This window comes from Onychomys torridus, chromosome 7 (assembly GCF_903995425.1).
Source record: "Onychomys torridus chromosome 7, mOncTor1.1, whole genome shotgun sequence".
In the NCBI taxonomy this organism is placed as follows: Eukaryota; Metazoa; Chordata; class Mammalia; order Rodentia; family Cricetidae; genus Onychomys; species Onychomys torridus.
The window spans coordinates 10571166-10590164 of NC_050449.1; the positions used below are offsets into that span (position 1 = coordinate 10571166).

General features: G+C 43.7%; 1 protein-coding gene across 1 annotated transcript; it reads right to left on the reverse strand.

Moving 5' to 3' along the window:
* Positions 1-293: 293 nt before the first annotated feature.
* Izumo1r (IZUMO1 receptor, JUNO) lies at positions 294-2464 on the reverse strand. Its single transcript, XM_036192373.1, has 5 exons — positions 2327-2464; positions 1515-1703; positions 1000-1020; positions 679-814; positions 294-562 (listed from the first exon to the last, which is right to left on the reverse strand). The coding sequence occupies exons 1-5, from the start codon at positions 2462-2464 to the stop codon at positions 294-296; spliced, it is 753 nt and encodes a 250-aa protein (XP_036048266.1).
* Positions 2465-18999: the final 16535 nt, after the last annotated feature.

Sequence of the window (18999 nt, forward strand, 5' to 3'; positions counted from 1 at the left end):
GTACCGTGATAGGACTGGTCACTTGGTTGAAAACATTGTCTCCATTACAAAAAAAGATGGATGTAGACATGATAAGAAATACCTGGAATCCTATAGTAGTGCTCATTCCTAAAGGCAGGAAAACAAGTTACCTTAGACTGCTGGGCACCAGCTGCCATCCAGGCCAGTGGAAGCAGAGCCAGACAGTGGAGGGGACCCTGGGTAGCATGGGAAGTCCAAGCCTGCTCCCAACCTGAATAGCCTGAGGAGTCATGGCCCAGGAGGATCAAGGATGTGGGTAGGAAAGGGGACACTCAGGAATGGAGCAGCAGGTACAGAGAGAAGGCTGAGAGGATGTAAGAAAGCTCCTGGGCTGAGGCAGAGCTGGCAAAGTGGAGGGCCACTTCCATGTTGGGGTTGCCTTGGGTGGGCTCAAACCACTTCTGCAGACACCGTCCACTAGTCCTGCGCTCAGGACTGGCCTTGAATGTGTTGCTCCAAATCTTCTCACACAGATCAGCAGGGGTGGGGAAGTAATGTGGGAAAGGGTGGCAGGGCGCCTGGACTGGGCAGCGGTTCTTCCCTGTGGAGGTTGAGGATGGTCTCCTAACGTCCCGTTGTCCTGTCCCCCCATGCCCCCCCATCATAAGGGGACAGAAGGAGGTTTGCATCCTCACCCAGGCAGACGGGTCCACTCACCTTGACTCCAGTCCCAGCCACTGTGCCAGTTGGATTTGCACGTGTAAGATGAGTGGCAGTCTTTCCACCATTCCTCACACTCCTCCCTGCACAGTGGCACACCCCAAACTCGCTCTTCCTGCCTGTCTGGGACCACCTGGTGAAGGAAGAGAGAGAGGAAGATACCTCACCCTTTATCAAGTCCTCAAGTGTGCACATTCTGTAAGTGCAAGGGAATGTGTGTGTGCCCGAGTGGAGGTCAGAGGACAGCCTCAAGTGTTGCTCTGCAGGCATCATCTGTGTTGGTTTAGAGGCAGAGTCTCTCACTGGCCGGGAGCTCACCAAGTAGCCCAGGCTGGCTGGCTGGCAAGCCCCAGGGACCCACCTGTCTCTGCCTCAGCATGCTGAGATTACAGCAGCTCACCTCCACACCTGGCTTCTTTATATGGGTTCTGAGGATTGAACTCGGGTTCTCACGTTTGTGTGGCAAGTGTTTTACCATTTGAGCCATCTCCTAGCCCTAGGTGCTTACTATTATTTATTAATTGTTATTATTATTGGACAAGTGAGAACCATGAAGCTGAGTGGCTATTTGCTCCAGGCTATACAGTTTGTAAATAGAGGAGATGGAATCCATACTCAGATGCATCTCATTCCACCCAGCCTCATCCTACTGGCCACATCAGTCATGCTATCCTTCAGGGACAGAGGCAGCTTCCTCTTCATCCCTTTCCCGGGCCTCTGACTCTGCTCTTATCTCTAGAGGGACAGCATCTCCTATTCACACTCCACTCCTGTAGATGCCAGCCTAGGATTAGTGGAAGCACGTTGAATGGGTCTGCCTCCTGTCTCCTCACCGGCTGGATCCAAGGCCCCAGGTTGGGGGAACACTCGTGAAAGCAGATGGCCTGGATGAAGTGCTTGTGACAGACCGGGGTCAGCAGTCCACAGTGTGTCATGCTGAAGTTAAATAACAAGGATTCCTCCAGGTGGGCCTCCCAGCTTGTGGCGAGTGTGCAGCAGGCACTGTCCCGCCAGGGCATGCACTGAGGGGGACAGAGAAGCAACAGGCAGAGTGTAAGAGGCTGAGGTTGAGGGTTCTGGGCAGAGGGGTGTCAGGAGAGGGAACACCTTGAGCCCCCCTGTAGAGGAGGGACCCTGGGATCTGTCACCATGCACCTGAAGAACAGGAGGCACCTGCCCACTGCCCTCCCTCCCCTTTTCTTCCTGCCACAGAACACAGCTTCCTGATGTCAGCTCCAGGGAGGCAATACATCCAGGAGAGCAAATAGAAAGAAGTCGCCAGGAGATTCAGGCACCTGGGTTATGAGGAAGGGTAGGGAGGAACTTAGAGTTGGGATGTCCCTCCCCCCGTAACTGCCAATAGGAGACTGCCAAGTAAACAAATGAAGTGCTGTGTCTAGCCAGTACATGTTGGCAGGAAGGCTTGCACTGACCCATGGTTGGCCAACAGAGCCTCTGGGATCACCACATGGCCTGTTTCCCAGGTGGCCAGAGCAGCTCAGGAGCAAAATTCTGGATGAAGAAACTCAAACTAAGGAAGTAAATGATCAGGGCTGATGGGGTACAGAGGCCACCCTGCCTGTATTCCTTCTCCCTTAAGTCTAAGAAGCCATCTCAGCCCCTGGGTCAGTCCTTGTCCCTGTACCTCCAAGAAGAGCTTGTCTTCTGGGCCAGGCTCTCGCTTGTGGTGCTTGTCATTCATGCAGATGTTGACCGGCTTGTCCCCTGCCAAGGTGGGCATGACTGTCCACAGTCCTAAGAGGATCTGCCACCATTGTGCCATGACCTGCTGCAGAGAGGAGCCTGTGATAGAGGACATCCGGTCCCTCCACAACACCAGGCACTAAAGATGGGGTAGGGGCTCCAAGGCTCCCTTAAGTTGCTGGAACATCCTGGCTGCTCCTAGAACTTTCTGTATAGAGCAGCACCAGAGACTGTCAAGGCACGTAGAATAATACTTGGATCTGACAGCCCACTACCAACCTTGCAGAGATGCAGAAACCAAATGGAGCAACAAGGGGAAAGAAAGAAAAATGGAAACAACAGCTCTGAAGAGGAGGGCGGGTGGGGAATGGTTCCAAGCCATGACCACTCAGTGATGCACACACTGGGAGTATAGAGCTTCAGTCCCAGCCCACAGCCAGCCTCTTGGCCAAGTAACCAATTCCCAGTAAGCAGATTCTCCTGTGACCAAAGGACATGGTGGGGTGGCCATGCAAACCTTTTCCATCAAGTGTAACCCTAGTTCTTTCCCTAGGGGGGGTCCACACAGGTCCACAGCTCCTCAGAGTAGCTCACCCCCTGTCCCTCCAACTGGAGTCCTCTTCTTAGAGTAGCAGCTCACTTCAGCCCCAGTCTATCTCAAAGCCACCCTAAGCATCAGGTGGGCCGGCCAATGTTAGGAACCCTGCTGGCCTCTCGGAGTCAGGGGCCCATCCAGGCATGAGGATGTGAGGCGCCTTCCCCTCTAAGCCCTCACCCTAGCACAGGAGCAGGGAGGCTGGCCTGTACCTTGATGCCTGTTGATTATTGCATTCCCAGTTCTCTTCTAGGTTGTTCTGGCAGTGTGGGAGGTGGGGGTGGACAGAGAGATCTCCCTCTGCCAAAGCAAAGGAGCACCCTGCTTCTGGAATGCCCCCCTTCAGTCCTCACCACCCAGGACCTCACAGCTCCTCTGTCCCCTGGGCCTAGTGGAAACCTGCTCTAGACATAGGCAATCTAGCCTCAGACATCCTGGGGATTGGAGACCCAGACTCCACTGCAGAACCCATCATCAAGTCTAAGCCAAGGCTGTTCTCCCCACAGCGCCAGAACAGATATTCTCAAACTAGGAAGGTAAGATGGAGAGAGGAAGATGGCAGCCCTTTTGGCATTCTCTTCAGACTTACTTTCAGGGCAGGGCCCTCCTGTTGCTCCTTCCAGGCCTACAGAGGCGAACAGGCTGAGGGCACCCACCTGTTGCCCTTTTAGCACCCTTTGGTTTCTATGAGATACAGGTGCAGAGAGCAGCAATGGCCGGAGCTGAGCAGCCTCAGCCTCCATGCACCCAAGAGTTCGTCTTGTAGAGAAGCAAGACATTACTGCCCAGAGATCCCTGCAGTCGGTGGCAAGTTCAGCCTGCAGCACAGCTTCTAACCGGTGAGAACTTGGGGATAACCTAGATTCTCTGTTTTCCGTTCTGTAATGAGAGCTGTTGACAGGGACTGTTGGGAAAGATAGGTCACGAGAAGGTCTTGGCACAGGGAAGTCCTAATAGCGTTCCTTCTCCTCTTCTGCTCTCTGAAGCTCTCTTCCTCACCCGTGTTCGGTTCCCTGTCCCTTCCTCCACTCAGCCACCTGGTGCCCTGAGTAACAGTGTCCTCTCACAGCAGCAGGAGCCAGCTCCACAGCACACAGGATGCAGACAGGCTGAGTTTTGGAGATCCAAAGATTTAAGCGACAAAGCTAAAACAAAAGCCGCCCCTCAGCACGCACAGGGGCAGCCTGCATTTGCACACAGTGCATGGTCTGTGTCCTCTGCTCCTAAGGTCTCGTTGGAGGTGATGCCCGTATCTTTGCTTGTTTCTTATGTTCTGTCTCCAAAGGAGAAGTAGCCAAAGTCACTGAAGTTTTATCCTAAATAAATAAACTAAAAACAAATGTGTTTTTCACCGAGGAAGACAAAATACAGCCCATGGTGTTCAGCTTCCAGTCAGTAGACAAATCATGTGCAGGCATGGGTGGGGGTAGCATTTTCCACAGCTGGGTACTGGGTACTGAGCATCTGCAAGGACTAGTCATGGAACTGGAGGCAAAGGCATTGACACACAGCCTAACTTACTGTCTGAAATAACCCCCTAAATGGGCACTTTTTTTCAAAGGTAGGGGAAACTGAGGCTCAGAGAATGAACTGGGATCTGAGCTAGGCTTGTTTGACTTCATAGCTAGTGCTTATGGACCAGGTGAGGGGGATACCCCAGGTACTGAGGGGTAGGAACTGTCCAGATCTCAAGTTTTCTTTAAAAAAAAAAAAGTTAAATGCCACAGTCAGATTGTGTATGTGTGGGAGGTATGTGCTGGTTTTTTGGGGGAGGGGTGGGGGCAGTGTGGTCACCAACCCAACTTCCACATACTGTCTTGAGCAGAGCTGAGAGTCCCTTCCTGAAGTCAGACACCATATGGAAAGGCATTTCTGCCATGTGGGTCTCTTTGTATTGGTGTCCACAAAGACAGTAGAGGCAGGTACTGGTGTCCTGTTCTTCATAGACACCCAGGGAGCAGCAAGCCTTGACAAGCAAGAGATTGGTGTTGAATGTTCAGTTTTAAATGGCTGTAGATGTGGCAAGGGCAAGAACCCAGAAATGAGTCACACGTGTCATTACTGAAATGGAAAACTGTCCTCCACAGGGAGGGGAGAGGGACAAAGAGGAACTGGCTAGCCACCTCCAGGACAAAGCTGTAGGAAATGAGTCGAAATTACAGCCAGCACAGATGCAGGTGGAGGGAGGGAGGGACAGCCGTAGAGGCTGCCTTTCAAGCGGGCCATCAGCCCCGACATCTGTCCCTGGATAAATAATTTGAGGTCCTTGAGCAGAGCTTATTTTGCCTTATTGTGGCTGAGTCTTCCAGAGAAATCTGTTTTCTAACCGAAGGCTGCTAAATCAGGGCTGGCTGTGGATGGAGCCACTTGAAACAGATAAAAACAACAACAGAATGATTGAATGGCAGGGAAGAGGTGCGGTGGGTTCAGGCTGCTCTAAAGGGTGTGGGGAGGGGATGGTGCATGAAATGACCTGAAGTCTCTCTCCTTTGGGGTCACAAGGAATGCTGGATGGTGATGGCTGTCCTGTCCCACCCTTTATCAGGTCCCCCAAAGCCAGGACCCTCCTGAAAACTTGGAGTCAGAGGCAGTGGCAAGGCCTGTCGGGAACTCAGGGTTCTCACTCTTGAACATCCTCCTCATCCTCTAAATAGTTAAAGCTCTTTTACAAGTTTGTAACTTGGGCAGAGGAACAGCAACACTCCCTCTCCTTTGTCCATCCAAATGCCATGGTGTTGATTAACCCTCCTGAGTACTTCTGCTTCCCCCTGCAGCTGGGGTCAGGCTCCCTCCCCCACCCCCTTTCTCCAGCAGCTGGGGTCAGGCTTGGACACTCCAACCTGGCTCCCTGGTTCCCCCCAGGCAACAGCTAGAATGATAAAACTCCCCAGGGCCCAAGGCTTTATTACAAACTCTTCCAAACACAAGGGAGGTTGAGAGGACTGCACAATGAGGACTCATCTACCACTTTGACTTTACACATTCCATTTTCCTTGGGGGCAGTGGTATTTTTGAGCCAACCATGCATCTTGTTCTTGAGGGGTCGGTCCCATGAGCATCTCAAAGCAGGAAATCGGTGTATTTCTGAGTAATTCAAGCACATCCCTAGTCAGAGTCCAATATCTCTCACAATTTTTTCTTTTATCTAGAATGATACTTTAAAAATGTAAAGATGGTTGCCATTCTCTCATATTTAAAATCTTTGCATGCATTAAGATAAGTCTCCTTGGTACATGAGCCCTTTTCAATCTGGTCCCAATTTTCTTTTCGATTCTAATCCATGGTCGTTTTTCTTTTAAAAAGTTTTTAAATTTATTATTGTGTTTGTGTGTGATGTGGAGGAGTGTGGCATATGTGGATGTGTGTTTAGGTCAGAGGACAGATTTGTAAGGTTGGTTCTCTCCTTCCACCTCTCCTTGGGTTTCAAGGATTGAACTCAGTTGTCAGGCTTTATGGCAAGCACTTGTGCCCTCCCAGCCATCCTGCCAGTCCACCGTCCTTTTCTTTGCCCTCATTCCAGAGTGTTTGATTTTCTAAATCTGTAATTGCCCACTGTGGAAAGGTGGCTCCTTGTCAAGGCTCACTCTCTCACAGCCCACTCAACCTCAGTGTCTGCAGACCCCTTCTTAGTTCTGGCTCCCAGAAGGGACAGCTTGCCCTCCCCATCCCCACCCTGCCAGCCAGGAAGCTCCAGGGTCTCTGTGGATGGGGGAGATGCTCTCTTGGGTCTGCTGTCTCCTTCTGTAGCTCTGTTCTCACAGCTGCCGTCTGCCACCATGAATACCGACCACAGCCTCCCCACCTCTCTTCTGGACACAGCCTGGAAGACAAGCCTGACCTGGAATGGACTGTCCATAACAATGCTTCTTTAGAAAAACAGCAGCAACACCGATTCAGACAGTTCCCTAGTTTAATGTCCTACCCGCCACCTCCTCCTCTCTCCCTCCATCCCTCTCCCTTCTTCATAGTCTGAGCCACCCTCTCAGCCAGCCTCTCCCCTCAGTTTAAAGTGATATCTCCTGTCTTCCCCCCATTTTCCCCTCTTTTTCATTTAATTCAAACTTCGAGACAACTTATTTCCTCAATTTTTTTGAAGTGCTAAGGATTCACTGAGAGCCTTTCTCGTGTTCTGCCACTGAGCTGTGCCCAGGCTCCTTTGTCTGTTCTCCAGCTTTTCATTCTGTCTCCTTCCCAGCCTCCCATTTCCTCTCTTGTATTTTTCTCCCTCACCCCCACGCTCTCGTTCTCCGATGATGCCTGAGATTTCTGGCTGTTTAATACTGACCCTCTCACCACCACTTGACAACAGCTACTTTTTAGGTCTAATCACAAAGCGGAAATGAGTGTGAAGCCTACCAGGTACTGAAGAGCATCCGAGTGGAGGGATGCCAGATAGAAAATATCAAGTTCTAGTGGAAAGATGAGCTGAAAATTAGACACACGAGCTGCCTCTTTGCTGCATTCACACCCGGCCATGCTGGTTCTCCACATTTGTCATGACAACAGGGTTCAGATGGTGTCTGCGGTGTGTAGTCTGTCCCAGCATCCCACCCGGGACTATCTTTGACCCCACACTCCTCATCTGTCCCTGGATTATCTTCCTCTCCTAGCCACACTTCTAAAGCCGCGTTTGTTTGCCCTGGCCCCTCTAGACATGGCCTCCCAGATTCTTCCTACCATCTCATGTGACCCACTCTTGTCAAATTTGCCAGCCACCTCCACTTGTTAGAGCTAATGGGCAAGGCCTGAGAGAGCTCCTTTGACTGCTCTTGGTGGCTTTTGACTAAGGTAATACCCCTGCCTCATCTTTGATTCACAGGGCTCTATATTCTTCTATCCACATCTCAGCATTTTTGTTCCTTTAGAAGCTCCATTTTCTCCCATGAACCTGTTCCTGACTGCCCCAGGGCCTCTTCCTTTCTCTCTGGACCATCTGACCTCCAGCTTGACTTCTTTGATTTTCTGTGTACGGCTACCTAAGCCACACTCTCCATTCCTGGCCCATAGTATTTCATGTTCCAAGAACTCCAGTAACATTCCACTCCTCTCCCAGCTCCTCACACCCAGCTGCTTTCATCTTCCCACTCCATCTTCTTCTAGTGCTAATGGGACTCCTTCCTCTAGTCCCCTGGGCCAGGAGCCTATAGATATTATGGACTCCTCTTCTCCCACTATATGTTAGTGTTTTAATGTAACATGTAAAGCTCTTCTTGGTCCAGCCACTGGTTACTATGGAAACATCCCCTCCCTTCCCATCCCATCCTATGCATTCGTGATGCTGCTCTCTGAATGAGCCACCATTCTCTGCCTTTGCACCTGCAAGGCTGTCTGCCAAGAAGACTTGACCCTGCTTCTTCACCAGTTGGTTGCCCTACAGGGCTCCATTCTCATACCCTACTCTTCAGAAAGTCAGCCTTTGTCCCTCACTAATGCAGACATCCTCTGTGGATACCCTGGACATTCTGTACATTGTTATAGCATTGCATTTGTTACAAGATAGTGTGTCTCCAGCATACTTACAATGTCCTTTTTCAGACTTTGAGTCCCTTGAGGAGGAGGACTTGTCCTGTCCCTTTGTTCCCAGGTGCCACCATAGTTCTTGGTACCTAGAAGGCCTTTAAATGTTTGAACAAATGAGTGAGTGCAAAGTGTCTCGTACAACAAGACCCAAGTCTGTAGCCAGTGCTCTTTCCACATAGGTTAGTTTTCAGCAGAGGTTCTGTTCTGCCACTCCAGTATACTCAAAGCTAAAATGTATTTGGACAGGGTACTAACCCATCAGTGGCACCATTGAAACATTATTCCCTTTCCCCAGGGACCTTGAAACATTCCTACACTTGTGATGTCAGACAGGTATGATTTCTAATGGTTGCAGCAGAAACAGCCCAGTGGCCCTATTTAGACATGGCCACCAAGAGCCTGATGCTTATCACCTCCACACACACACACACACACACACACACACACACACACACACACACACACACCTTCTCTTCTATCACAGGAACCTGAGCTAATGTTGGTTTTAGCTTTAGGATCAAAGCCATAGCCACGTCCTTCTAGTGTGAGGAGACAGGAACCCATACTACAGCTAAATGGGATTGTCTTTGACGCCTCCACTGGGGCCTCTCTCATGTGCTTCCTTTTCACATGGGAAATTCCTTCCTTGTCCTGGATGTCCCCACATATTTTTTTTACAGTTGACATTGCCAGGACTCGATTGGAGACACCCACATCTGAGTGAGGAGTCCCTCCTGATACTCCTGTACCCCTCAGTATTACCTTTATCATGAACCCGCCATGCTACTCTTGAACAACACAGGTGGACATGCTCCACTCTGGGATCTGCTCTCCTGGGAAGTAGACAGCTTGCCAAGCAACTTCACATGTGGAAACACAGTGGGTTTGTTAACTGAACAAGAGACTGTTTTGTAAAGAAGGTCCTAAGACTCTTATTTTTTTTTTTTTAAACCAAGAAGCTACCAGCAAAAATTCTCAGAAAGCCAAACTTTTGTATTTGGCCACAGTAAGTGGTGTGTGTGTGTGTGTGTGTGTGTGTGTGTGTGTGTGTGTGTGTGAGAGAGAGAGAGAGAGAGAGAGAGAGAGAGAGAGAGACAGAGACAGAGACAGAGACAGAGACAGAAACACAGAGAGATAGACAGAGAGACTATAGACTTCCTGCTTTTTTGTTTTAAGTGCTTGTCTGTCTGTCCCCACCTTCTCAGTGTACCATGAACCCTGTCCCTGGAAGGAGCTATTGGGTTCATCTTCCCCACAGCTCAGCAGATGCAACCTGGGACTCATTTTTCCTCTTAGGCACATACATGATTTCAAGTTTGAAGAATGGAATTAGTTTATATTTCATGAGTAAGAAAGTAAATATATACCTTTTCAGATTTGTTTTTATTCTTTATGTCTCTGTTATGCATTGAAAATGACAAGGAAATTTCACAATGTATTTTGTAGTTTATAGGAATAAAATGATAAAGAATAATTTTTAAATTTACATTGATTGTGTGTGCACATGCACACATGCCACAGAATGAGTGTGGAGGTCAGAGGACAACTTGCAAAGAGTTGGTTCTTGCTTTCCATCACGTGGGTTGCAGGGATTAAACTCAGCTCATCAGGTTTGGTGGCAAGCACAGATGACAGGCTAGCCAGAGATGAACTCGCTAAGAGACTGTGGGTAAATCACCCTGGAGAGCAATCATTAAGTAGTTTCCATTACTAGAAAACTGAGTCTTATGATCCTAGACCCTGCAGTGGCATGTTTTGAGACCTGAAACTCTTGAGTAGCTATTTGTTTTTATGAGACTTAAAAATGCCAGAAAATGCGAATGGTTATAAATATTCATTGACTCCAGTTTACAAAGCAAGACTTTTCACTCACTGAGTATCCCTTATATTTGAGCTGAAGATTCTGTGTTTGTGCTCAAAGCCAGTGGGATGTCTGGTTACCACAGATACTGGGCATAAGAGGATTCATTGAGTCATTTTGCTGAACTATTCTTGAAGACAAAGCATGGGCACATATCTGCAGCTATGTGGGACATCTTTCACATTCTAAATTTCCTGGCATGGTGGTGTGCTTTGAATCTGGCATTTGTCTGATGAAACCATCTCTACAAATGGGTGAATGTGTCCTTTGGAGGGAGCAAGGTTGTGGTTGTCCAAACACCTTTGCCTTACCCGTGTCAGGCACAAAGGGAAGGTGACTAAGATGTCTCAAGTGTCTGTCCACTTCTAGGTCCTATACAAAACCTTGGGCAAGTCTCAGGTCCTTGCCTGTCTGCTTGCCAGGGGTAAAAATTAGGTCATATGTGAATGATATGTGGTGTGTACATGGTTTGGTACTGTGATTTCTTAATGAATGGATGTGCTAACAACCCTGCAGAGGGAATTATAAATCCATTTTATAGGTGGCCTTGGAGAGGTGAAAAAAGTTGATTAGTTTTGTGTTTTTACCACCAAACTTTAGTAATGGTTAACTTGCTATCATAGTGTTTATGCTATGAGTCATCAGAGGAAAGGAAATGGGTATGTATGTCTTTCCTGAGAAGGGGCCAATGCATTCCCCAATGTACACTGGGTTGTTGTGTTGTTCTAACTGGAAATATTCTTTGGTTGTCTTTATTTGGATATTAAACATGGCTTAAGGAGAAGTGTGTGCCCTAATGATTTATGAATTTGTCTAGGCTTTTGTCCCATTTTAAAACCAAATAGTACTGTGGATGTTATTGTGAGATATTTTGTGTGTTGTTAATTTAGTCATGAATAATGGAATGAGGATTTAGACTAAATATCTCCATAAAATTAATATTCTCCATATTCTGTATTAAAGGGGGAAACGTATATCGAATTCTCCTTTAGCATTTAAAACTTATGATCATTTCTTTTATTTTTTGAGATTATAATAATTACATCATTCTCTCCTTCCCTTTCTTCCTTCCAAACCCTTCCTATATGTTCCTTGCTCTTTTAAGTTTCATGGTCTCTTTTTTCATTAATTATTGTTGTATATGTACATATTTATACATCTATGTTCATATCTACATAAGTAGACATAGATATTCCCAATATATAAGTATAAGCTGCTCAGTCTGCATAATGTTCCTTGTGTGTATGCTTTCAAAGTTAACCACTTGATATTGGATAACCAGTTGGTGTGGTCTTTCCTGAGATACAGACTCATTGCAAACTCCCTGGCTTTCACAACCTTTCTCCTCCATCTTCTGCAATGACCCCTGAGCCTTAGGTGCAGGAGCTATATTGTAGATATAGCCATTGGGACTGGGCTCCACAACTACATTTGGATTGGTTGCAGTTTTCTGTAATGGCCTCTGTCTGTTGTGAGAAATTTCCTTGATGCGGGATGAGGACTACATTTATCTGTGGCTATAAGAACAAATATTCCTAATGTATTGGTTTAGTAAAATAGTGATTATACATTCTCCTCCAAGATCCATGACATCACTAGCCCTGTGTAGATGTAACCATCTTGTTAAATAAGAAAAATAGAGCCAATTGCAGAGTTAAAAGCCAAGAGGTCAGAGCAATAGCTGAGAGCTGAAAACTTTAACCTTCACTGCTGCTCTGTCTTTCCTCTCTGCAAGAGAGCTACTTCCTGTGTCCTGTCTTTTATATAGACTTTCTGTTCTGCCTTCTCATTGGTTGTAAACCCAACCACATGACCTCCTCGTCACTGCCTGTCTGTATGGACCTCCAGGTCTTCTATGGTTGGTACTGAGATTAATGGCATGTGTTGCTATGCTGGCTGTATCCTTAAAGACACAGAGATCCTGCCTAGCTCTGCCACCCAAGTGCTGGGATTAAAGGTGTGCACCACTACCACCCAGCTTCTGCTATAGCTTGCTCTGACCCCAAGGCAACTTTATTAATATACAAATAAAATCACACTTCAGTACAAATAAAATATCACTATATCTTATGGTATGCATTCCCCATATATAAAGCAAATGTTAAACTCCTGATCAACTTATAATAGTATTATACCACAGGACTGGCGGGAGCTGGCACAGGCTGTTCTGGAACCTGGACAACTGCTCCAGTGGCAAATGTGGCTCAAAGAGGAAGCTAAAAACATAGCAAAACAACGTAGGGATACAAGTCTTCCAGGATTGTTGGAGAAGGCCAATATGCTGCAGCAAAAACACAATGTTTATATGATATCCAAACCCTGATTCTATGTCGAATGGCAACCTTGAATGAATGGGACAGAGTTGAGGAACCAGGAAAGAAAACTGAGTCATTTAAAAAGGTTATACAGGGTCCAAAAGAATCTTTCACAGATTTCTTACAAAGACTGACTTCAGCAGTAAATAGACTGGTCCCAAATTCAGAAACTAGCCAGATAATAATCGAATCTTTGGCTTTTGAGAATGCAAATGCAGCATGCAAGAGAATAATCAGGCCATTAAAGGCAAGATCTGCACCCTTGGAATATTGGATTAGAGACATGGTTAATGTTGAGGCTCATGATCATGATAATATGTAGGTAGGAGAAGCAATTTCAAGAGGTTTGAGGAATGTTAGACGTTTTGGATGTGGAAAGCAAGGACATTTAAAAAGGGACTGTAAACAGGGCACTTCTAGAAACAATGTTTCTTCAAGGAACAATGGCAACAAGATGCCCCTTCCTTCTGGAGTATGTAGAAGGCGTGGTAAGGGAAAACACTGGACCAACAAATGTAGATCAACAAGGGACAGACAAGTTAATACTTTGCCTCAGTCTTTGGGAAACTCCCAGAGGGGCCTCAGGCAGGCCCCTATGGTGAATCCAGTTCACACCTTTCCTGCAATTATAGAGGAGACCCCTACTCAGAGCAATTAAATAACCAAATGCCTATTGGAATAAACCAGGCTACTCAGAGTAATGGAACAACTGAGACAAAGAAAACAGAAAATTCAGGAGAAACAATAAAGAAAAAATTTTGGAAAACTTCTATAAATGAACAAAGACCAAAATTAACAATAAAAATAAATGGTGTTTTGTTGTCTGGTCTGGTAGACACAGGTGCTGATGTGACCATAATTGCACCAGAATTTTGGCATCCAACTTGGCCTCTTCAGGAGGTCAACATTCAACTGTTAGGAATTGGAACATTATCTCAAGTGAAACAGAGTGCAAGATGGCTCGAATGTATAGGTCCAGAAGGACATAGAGGCAAATTAAAACCAAATGTGGCTAACATAGCTATGAACCTGTGGGGTTGAAACCTGTTACAACAATGGAATACTCAGATTAACATCCCTCCAACCTCAGAAATAAATAATAAACTAGCACATGTTTCTGAGAGAAATATTAGAAGGTATTATTCTAATGAGTGGTCACCAGCCATCCATATTATACAAGAACAGGGCACAAAAACTGATGATCTTCCAAAGACATCAACAGCTCTACCTTTAAAATGGTTAACAGACAAGCCTGTATGGGTTCATCAATGGCTTTTAACAACAGAGAAACTCTAGGCTTTAGAAGAGCTGGTAGAAGAACAGTTAAATGCTCAGCATATTGAAGAATCTACTAGCCCATGGAATTCTCCTGTATTTGTTATTAAAAAGAAATCTGGTAAATGGAGAATGGTAACAGACCTTAGAGCAATTAATGAAGTAATTCAGCCAATGGGCTCTCTACAATCTGGAATTCCTTTACCTACTCTGTTACCTAAAGGATGGACTCTCATAGTTATTGATTGAAAAGACTGCTTCTTTTCAATGCCCTTACAAGAAAAGGACAGAAAGATTTGCTTTCATGGTGCCTACTTACAATAATTCTCAACAAGTTAAAAGATTTCAATGGAGAGTCCTCCCACAGGGAATGTTGAATAGTCCAACCCTGTGCCAATATTTTGTACAACAGCCATTGGAAGTGATACGTAAAAAATTTCCTAAATCTATAATTTATCATTATATGGATGATATTTTACTAGCTGACTCAAATGCAGATACTTTAGAAAGAATGTTTGAAGAAGTAAAGAAAATTTTGCCTTGCTGGGGATTACAAATTGCTCCTGAAAAGATACAAAGAGATTCTATTAATTATTTAGGATATAAAATAGAGCTACAAAAAATTAGACCTCAAAAGGTGCAAATTAGGAGAGATCGACTACAGACTCTTAATGACTTTCAAAGATTATTTGGAGACATTTCTCATCTATGAACTATTGTTGGGATAAAAAATGATGAACTGAATAATTTGTTCAAAACCTTATAAGGTGACAAGGACTTAAACAGTCCAAGAGAATTATCACCTGAAGCTGAGAAAGAATTGGCCTTGGTAGAAAAGAAAGTACATGAAGGACATGTGGATTGTATCCATCCAAAGCTGGATTGCATTTTGGTTATTTTACCTTCTAGGCATTCTCCTACAGGAATATTAATGCAGAGGGAAGATATTATATTGGAATGGATATTTTTACCAAATAAAGCGAATAAAAAATTAAAAACTTACGTGGAAAAAAATCTCTGACTTAATTTTGAAAGGAAAATTGAGACTTTGTAAATTAGCAGGGATAGACCCAGCAGAAATTGTACCTCTAACTAAAGAGGACATTGAAAAATTATGGACAGAAAGTAAACCTTGGCAAAGAGCTTGCAGTAATTTTTTTTGGGAGAAATTAACAGCAAATATCCCCAAAGCAATGGAATTGATCTTTTAAAGAGAGCTGATTGGATCTTGCCTCAAATTGTATGGGAAAAACCCATATCTGGAGTTTGTACACTTTATACAGATGCAAACAAACAAGGAAAGGGAGGTTACAAATCAGAAAATTTAAGTAAAGTGGTTCAAAGTCCTTATAATTTGGTTCAAAAATCGGAACTGTATGCTATTCTGTTGGTATTAATAGATTTTTCAGAACTTCTCAACATAGTTACTGACTCTCAGTATGCTGAAAGAGTGGTATTACATATTGAGACTGCAGAATTTATCCCTGATGCTTCAGAATTAACTTCACTATTTATTCAATTACAAGATACAATTAGGGAAAGGAGTCATCCTTTATATATAACTCACATCAGATCCCATACTGATCTGCCAGGCCCTCTAGCACAAGGTAATGATGATATTGATAAATTATTGATAGGAAATGTGCTGGAGGCCTCAGAATTTCAGAAAAAACACCATGTCAATAGTAAAGGTTTAAAAAAGGATTTTTCCACAACCCGACAACAAGCCAAGGAAATTGTAAAGAAATGTCCTACTTGTTCCTTCTACAGTCAGACGCCATTACCAGCAGGATGTAACCCAAAGGGTACTCAGAGGAATGAAATCTGGCAGATGGACGTGTTTCACTTTATGCAATTTGGAAAATTGAAACATGTACACCATACCATTGATACTTATTTAGGATTTCAATGGGCAACTGCTTTGAGTTCTGAAAAAGCTATTTCTGTAATCACTCATTTGCTAGAAGTTATGGCCATAATGGGTATACCTGCACAAATTAACACTGACAATGCTCCAACATATGTCTCTATTAAAATGAAACAGTTTTTTGCTTATTAAAATATAAAGCATATTACAGGTATACCACATAATCCTATAGGCCAAGCAGTTATAGAAAGATCAAACAGAATGCTAAAAGACATGTTAAATAAACAGAAAGGGGTAACAGAAACTCCCAGAAATAGACTGCATAATACTCTATTAACTTTGAATTTTCTCAATGCTAATGAGAAAGGAACAACAGCTGCAGAGAGACATTGGATAATAGAAAAAAACTACAGAATTAAATCATCCTATATACTTCAAGGATGTGCTGACCTCAGAATGGAAACCAGAATATATGTTACATTGGGGATGAGGTTTTGCTTTTGTTTCTGCAGGAGAAGATAAGCTGTGGGTACCATCAAAATTGATAAAGGTTTGATTTGAACAAGAGAGACCTCTTAATTAGAGGAGGTGATAGTTCATCAACCAACATGACCATCCAATTTAAACTAACTTATACCATTCATACATGCCTTTTCATTAATCAGATATAACTTGCCAAAAGGGAACCTCCCCAAAATTAGTCTTGGGGAAAGGTTTTTGTTTTTGTCTTTTAGGAGAATGAAGGCTAAGGAATCTGAAGAACACTGGACAAATGAGACAACTGAAGAAAAGGGACAAATCATCTATCCCAGGAAACAGAGTAAAATGGCCTATTAGTATATCATCTACAAAATTTCATAAGTCTTCCTAAATGATTGTTTCTGCTATTCTCTAAAAAAAATTAACACTATTGGTTTTCTTGTAGTCCCAGTTCAATTAAAATTTAAAGCTGACTTTGCAGTTGGAGAATGGCTCTCTCCTTCTTTAAACTCAAGTATGTTGTTAAAAGGAAAATGCAAACTCCCTGTATCATACCAGAATAAAGGGCCATCCATCTTCTGACATGGGACAGGAGAAAAACCAAATTAATTAAGGGACTATTCTATTACTAATCTCAATTCTTTGATTCTATTCTGATTCTTTAAACCTTTCTTAAAGTATAAATTTTATATCAAAATTTACTATATATATATATATATAATTTTTTAAAAACTTTGCTAAGATAATAATGGTCATATAGAGTACTAATTAATTCTAGAGAAAAGGCTTCAATTAGCTGCCTATATATGTCTTTGTGTTCAAGTCTCTTATCAGTTTTCTGCAGGAAATCACGGTCAGGCCTAACATCAATTGAAATCTCCAGAAAGAAGATGGGGCCCCACAACAACAATTCCACGTGGAAAATAATAATATCACTAAGCTGACAAACATCATCTATAGATCAGCTTTGGACTACAAAATGCTCAGAACAATTTTGAGAGGGCTAGCTGAGATGATCCAGTTTCAAAGACTACTTGAATAAGGACTTGAGATAAACCCTAAACTTTGGCATTATGCTCAAACTGGACAACAAAGGATATAGCTATCTTTCCTAGAATTTGACAATCAACCCCAAATTTTTCTTTTCAGAATAAGGATACCTTTGCCCATACCCAGCAGGAAGCAATTTTAAGAATATGATGCCCACATTCCCAAAGAGGTGGTGTGGGTCGGGTGGTTTTTTGGTCTTTTAATGGGTTTTGGGTCTGGGATAGTTTTCATTGTTTAGGAGGGTTGGTTACAAGTTGTTGTTAAAGGATAGGAAAAGGGCTAAGCAAAGGAGATTAGATTTAATGTTTTTGTTTAAAAAAAAAAAGAAAGAAAAAGACAATTACTAGTTTTAAATACTTTATGTTGGTTTGGATTGTTTTATATTGTATACAAATTATATATATTGAGATTGAGATTGATAGAACATGCCATACATATATTTCTAATCTTGATCAAGATATTGTACTTATACCATTCATTTAACAATGTAATGCAATTTGCTGATCCTTGAATGTTATTATTACCAATTATTAGGATATATAGAAATGAAAGTTAGTAGTTAGACATTACAATTGAACTTATAGTCATATTAGGTGTGTTTTCAAGATCGAACAGATATATTTTAGATAGACAGGTCATCTTCAAACCCTTCAGAGATCTACAGAATATGGCATTTAAAATGTTTTAATAACTTAGAAATTTTTTCCTTTTTGTTATAACTATGAGACATGTCAGCCCCTGGCAGTACCAATCTACTTCAGAGAAAATATGGGCATTGAAGAAACTGCATATGGAGTTAACTTTCATTGTGGCAAAAGTTAGCCACTGGACAACAAAGTATCCTCGAATCAACTGCTGACAAACAGGACAGACAGGACATGAAACAAAGAACTACTGATTTTTGCCAAAAACAAGTGTGGTTGTGGCTTTAACAAAAGGCATCTTCTGAAGCCAGGACAATATGGCACCATTCCTGAAGTGAGTGGCCTTTGCAATCTGAAAAAGGTACCGTGCCCTTTTCTTTGAAGGCAGGTGAACAGGCAGTGGGCCGATGGCTTCTGAGGTGCAGTGGAACAGCAGACGATGAAACAGTTATTCTTGAAGAATACCTAAGCTCACTCCTCTCAGTGGTAGACTGGCATTTAATAGAGGGATGTGGAGAAGAACAGGATGCCGAGATGAAGCCACACACAAACACACACACACACACACATACACACACACACACACACACACACACACACACACACACACCCAAGAAGAATGGACAACTGAATTTAAAAAAATCAATAATTTCCAGAATTTAAAATCCTGAATCATGATATGACACTAATGGAATTCAGGTGTTTCTGGTACATGGACTACTCTCACCAAATGTGAGGTTGAACTGTTGACCTTGTGTACATCCTAGTTCCCAAAGGAGTCTATCAGATATGCTAAGCCTATAGGCTGAAGATGATGCCCCAACACTGTGGAGAAACCTCAAGTGACTGTCCAGGCAGCTGGCTGTTTCTGTCAACTCACATTTTTTTTTTTCTTTTTGGAAGCTGCTTGCATGCACTTCCTGTTTTTATTTTTTATTAGGTAATATTATTTCCTTCTTGGGTCTCTGAGGGAGTTGAAGATCAGTTAGGTATAGTTACAGTTTTCC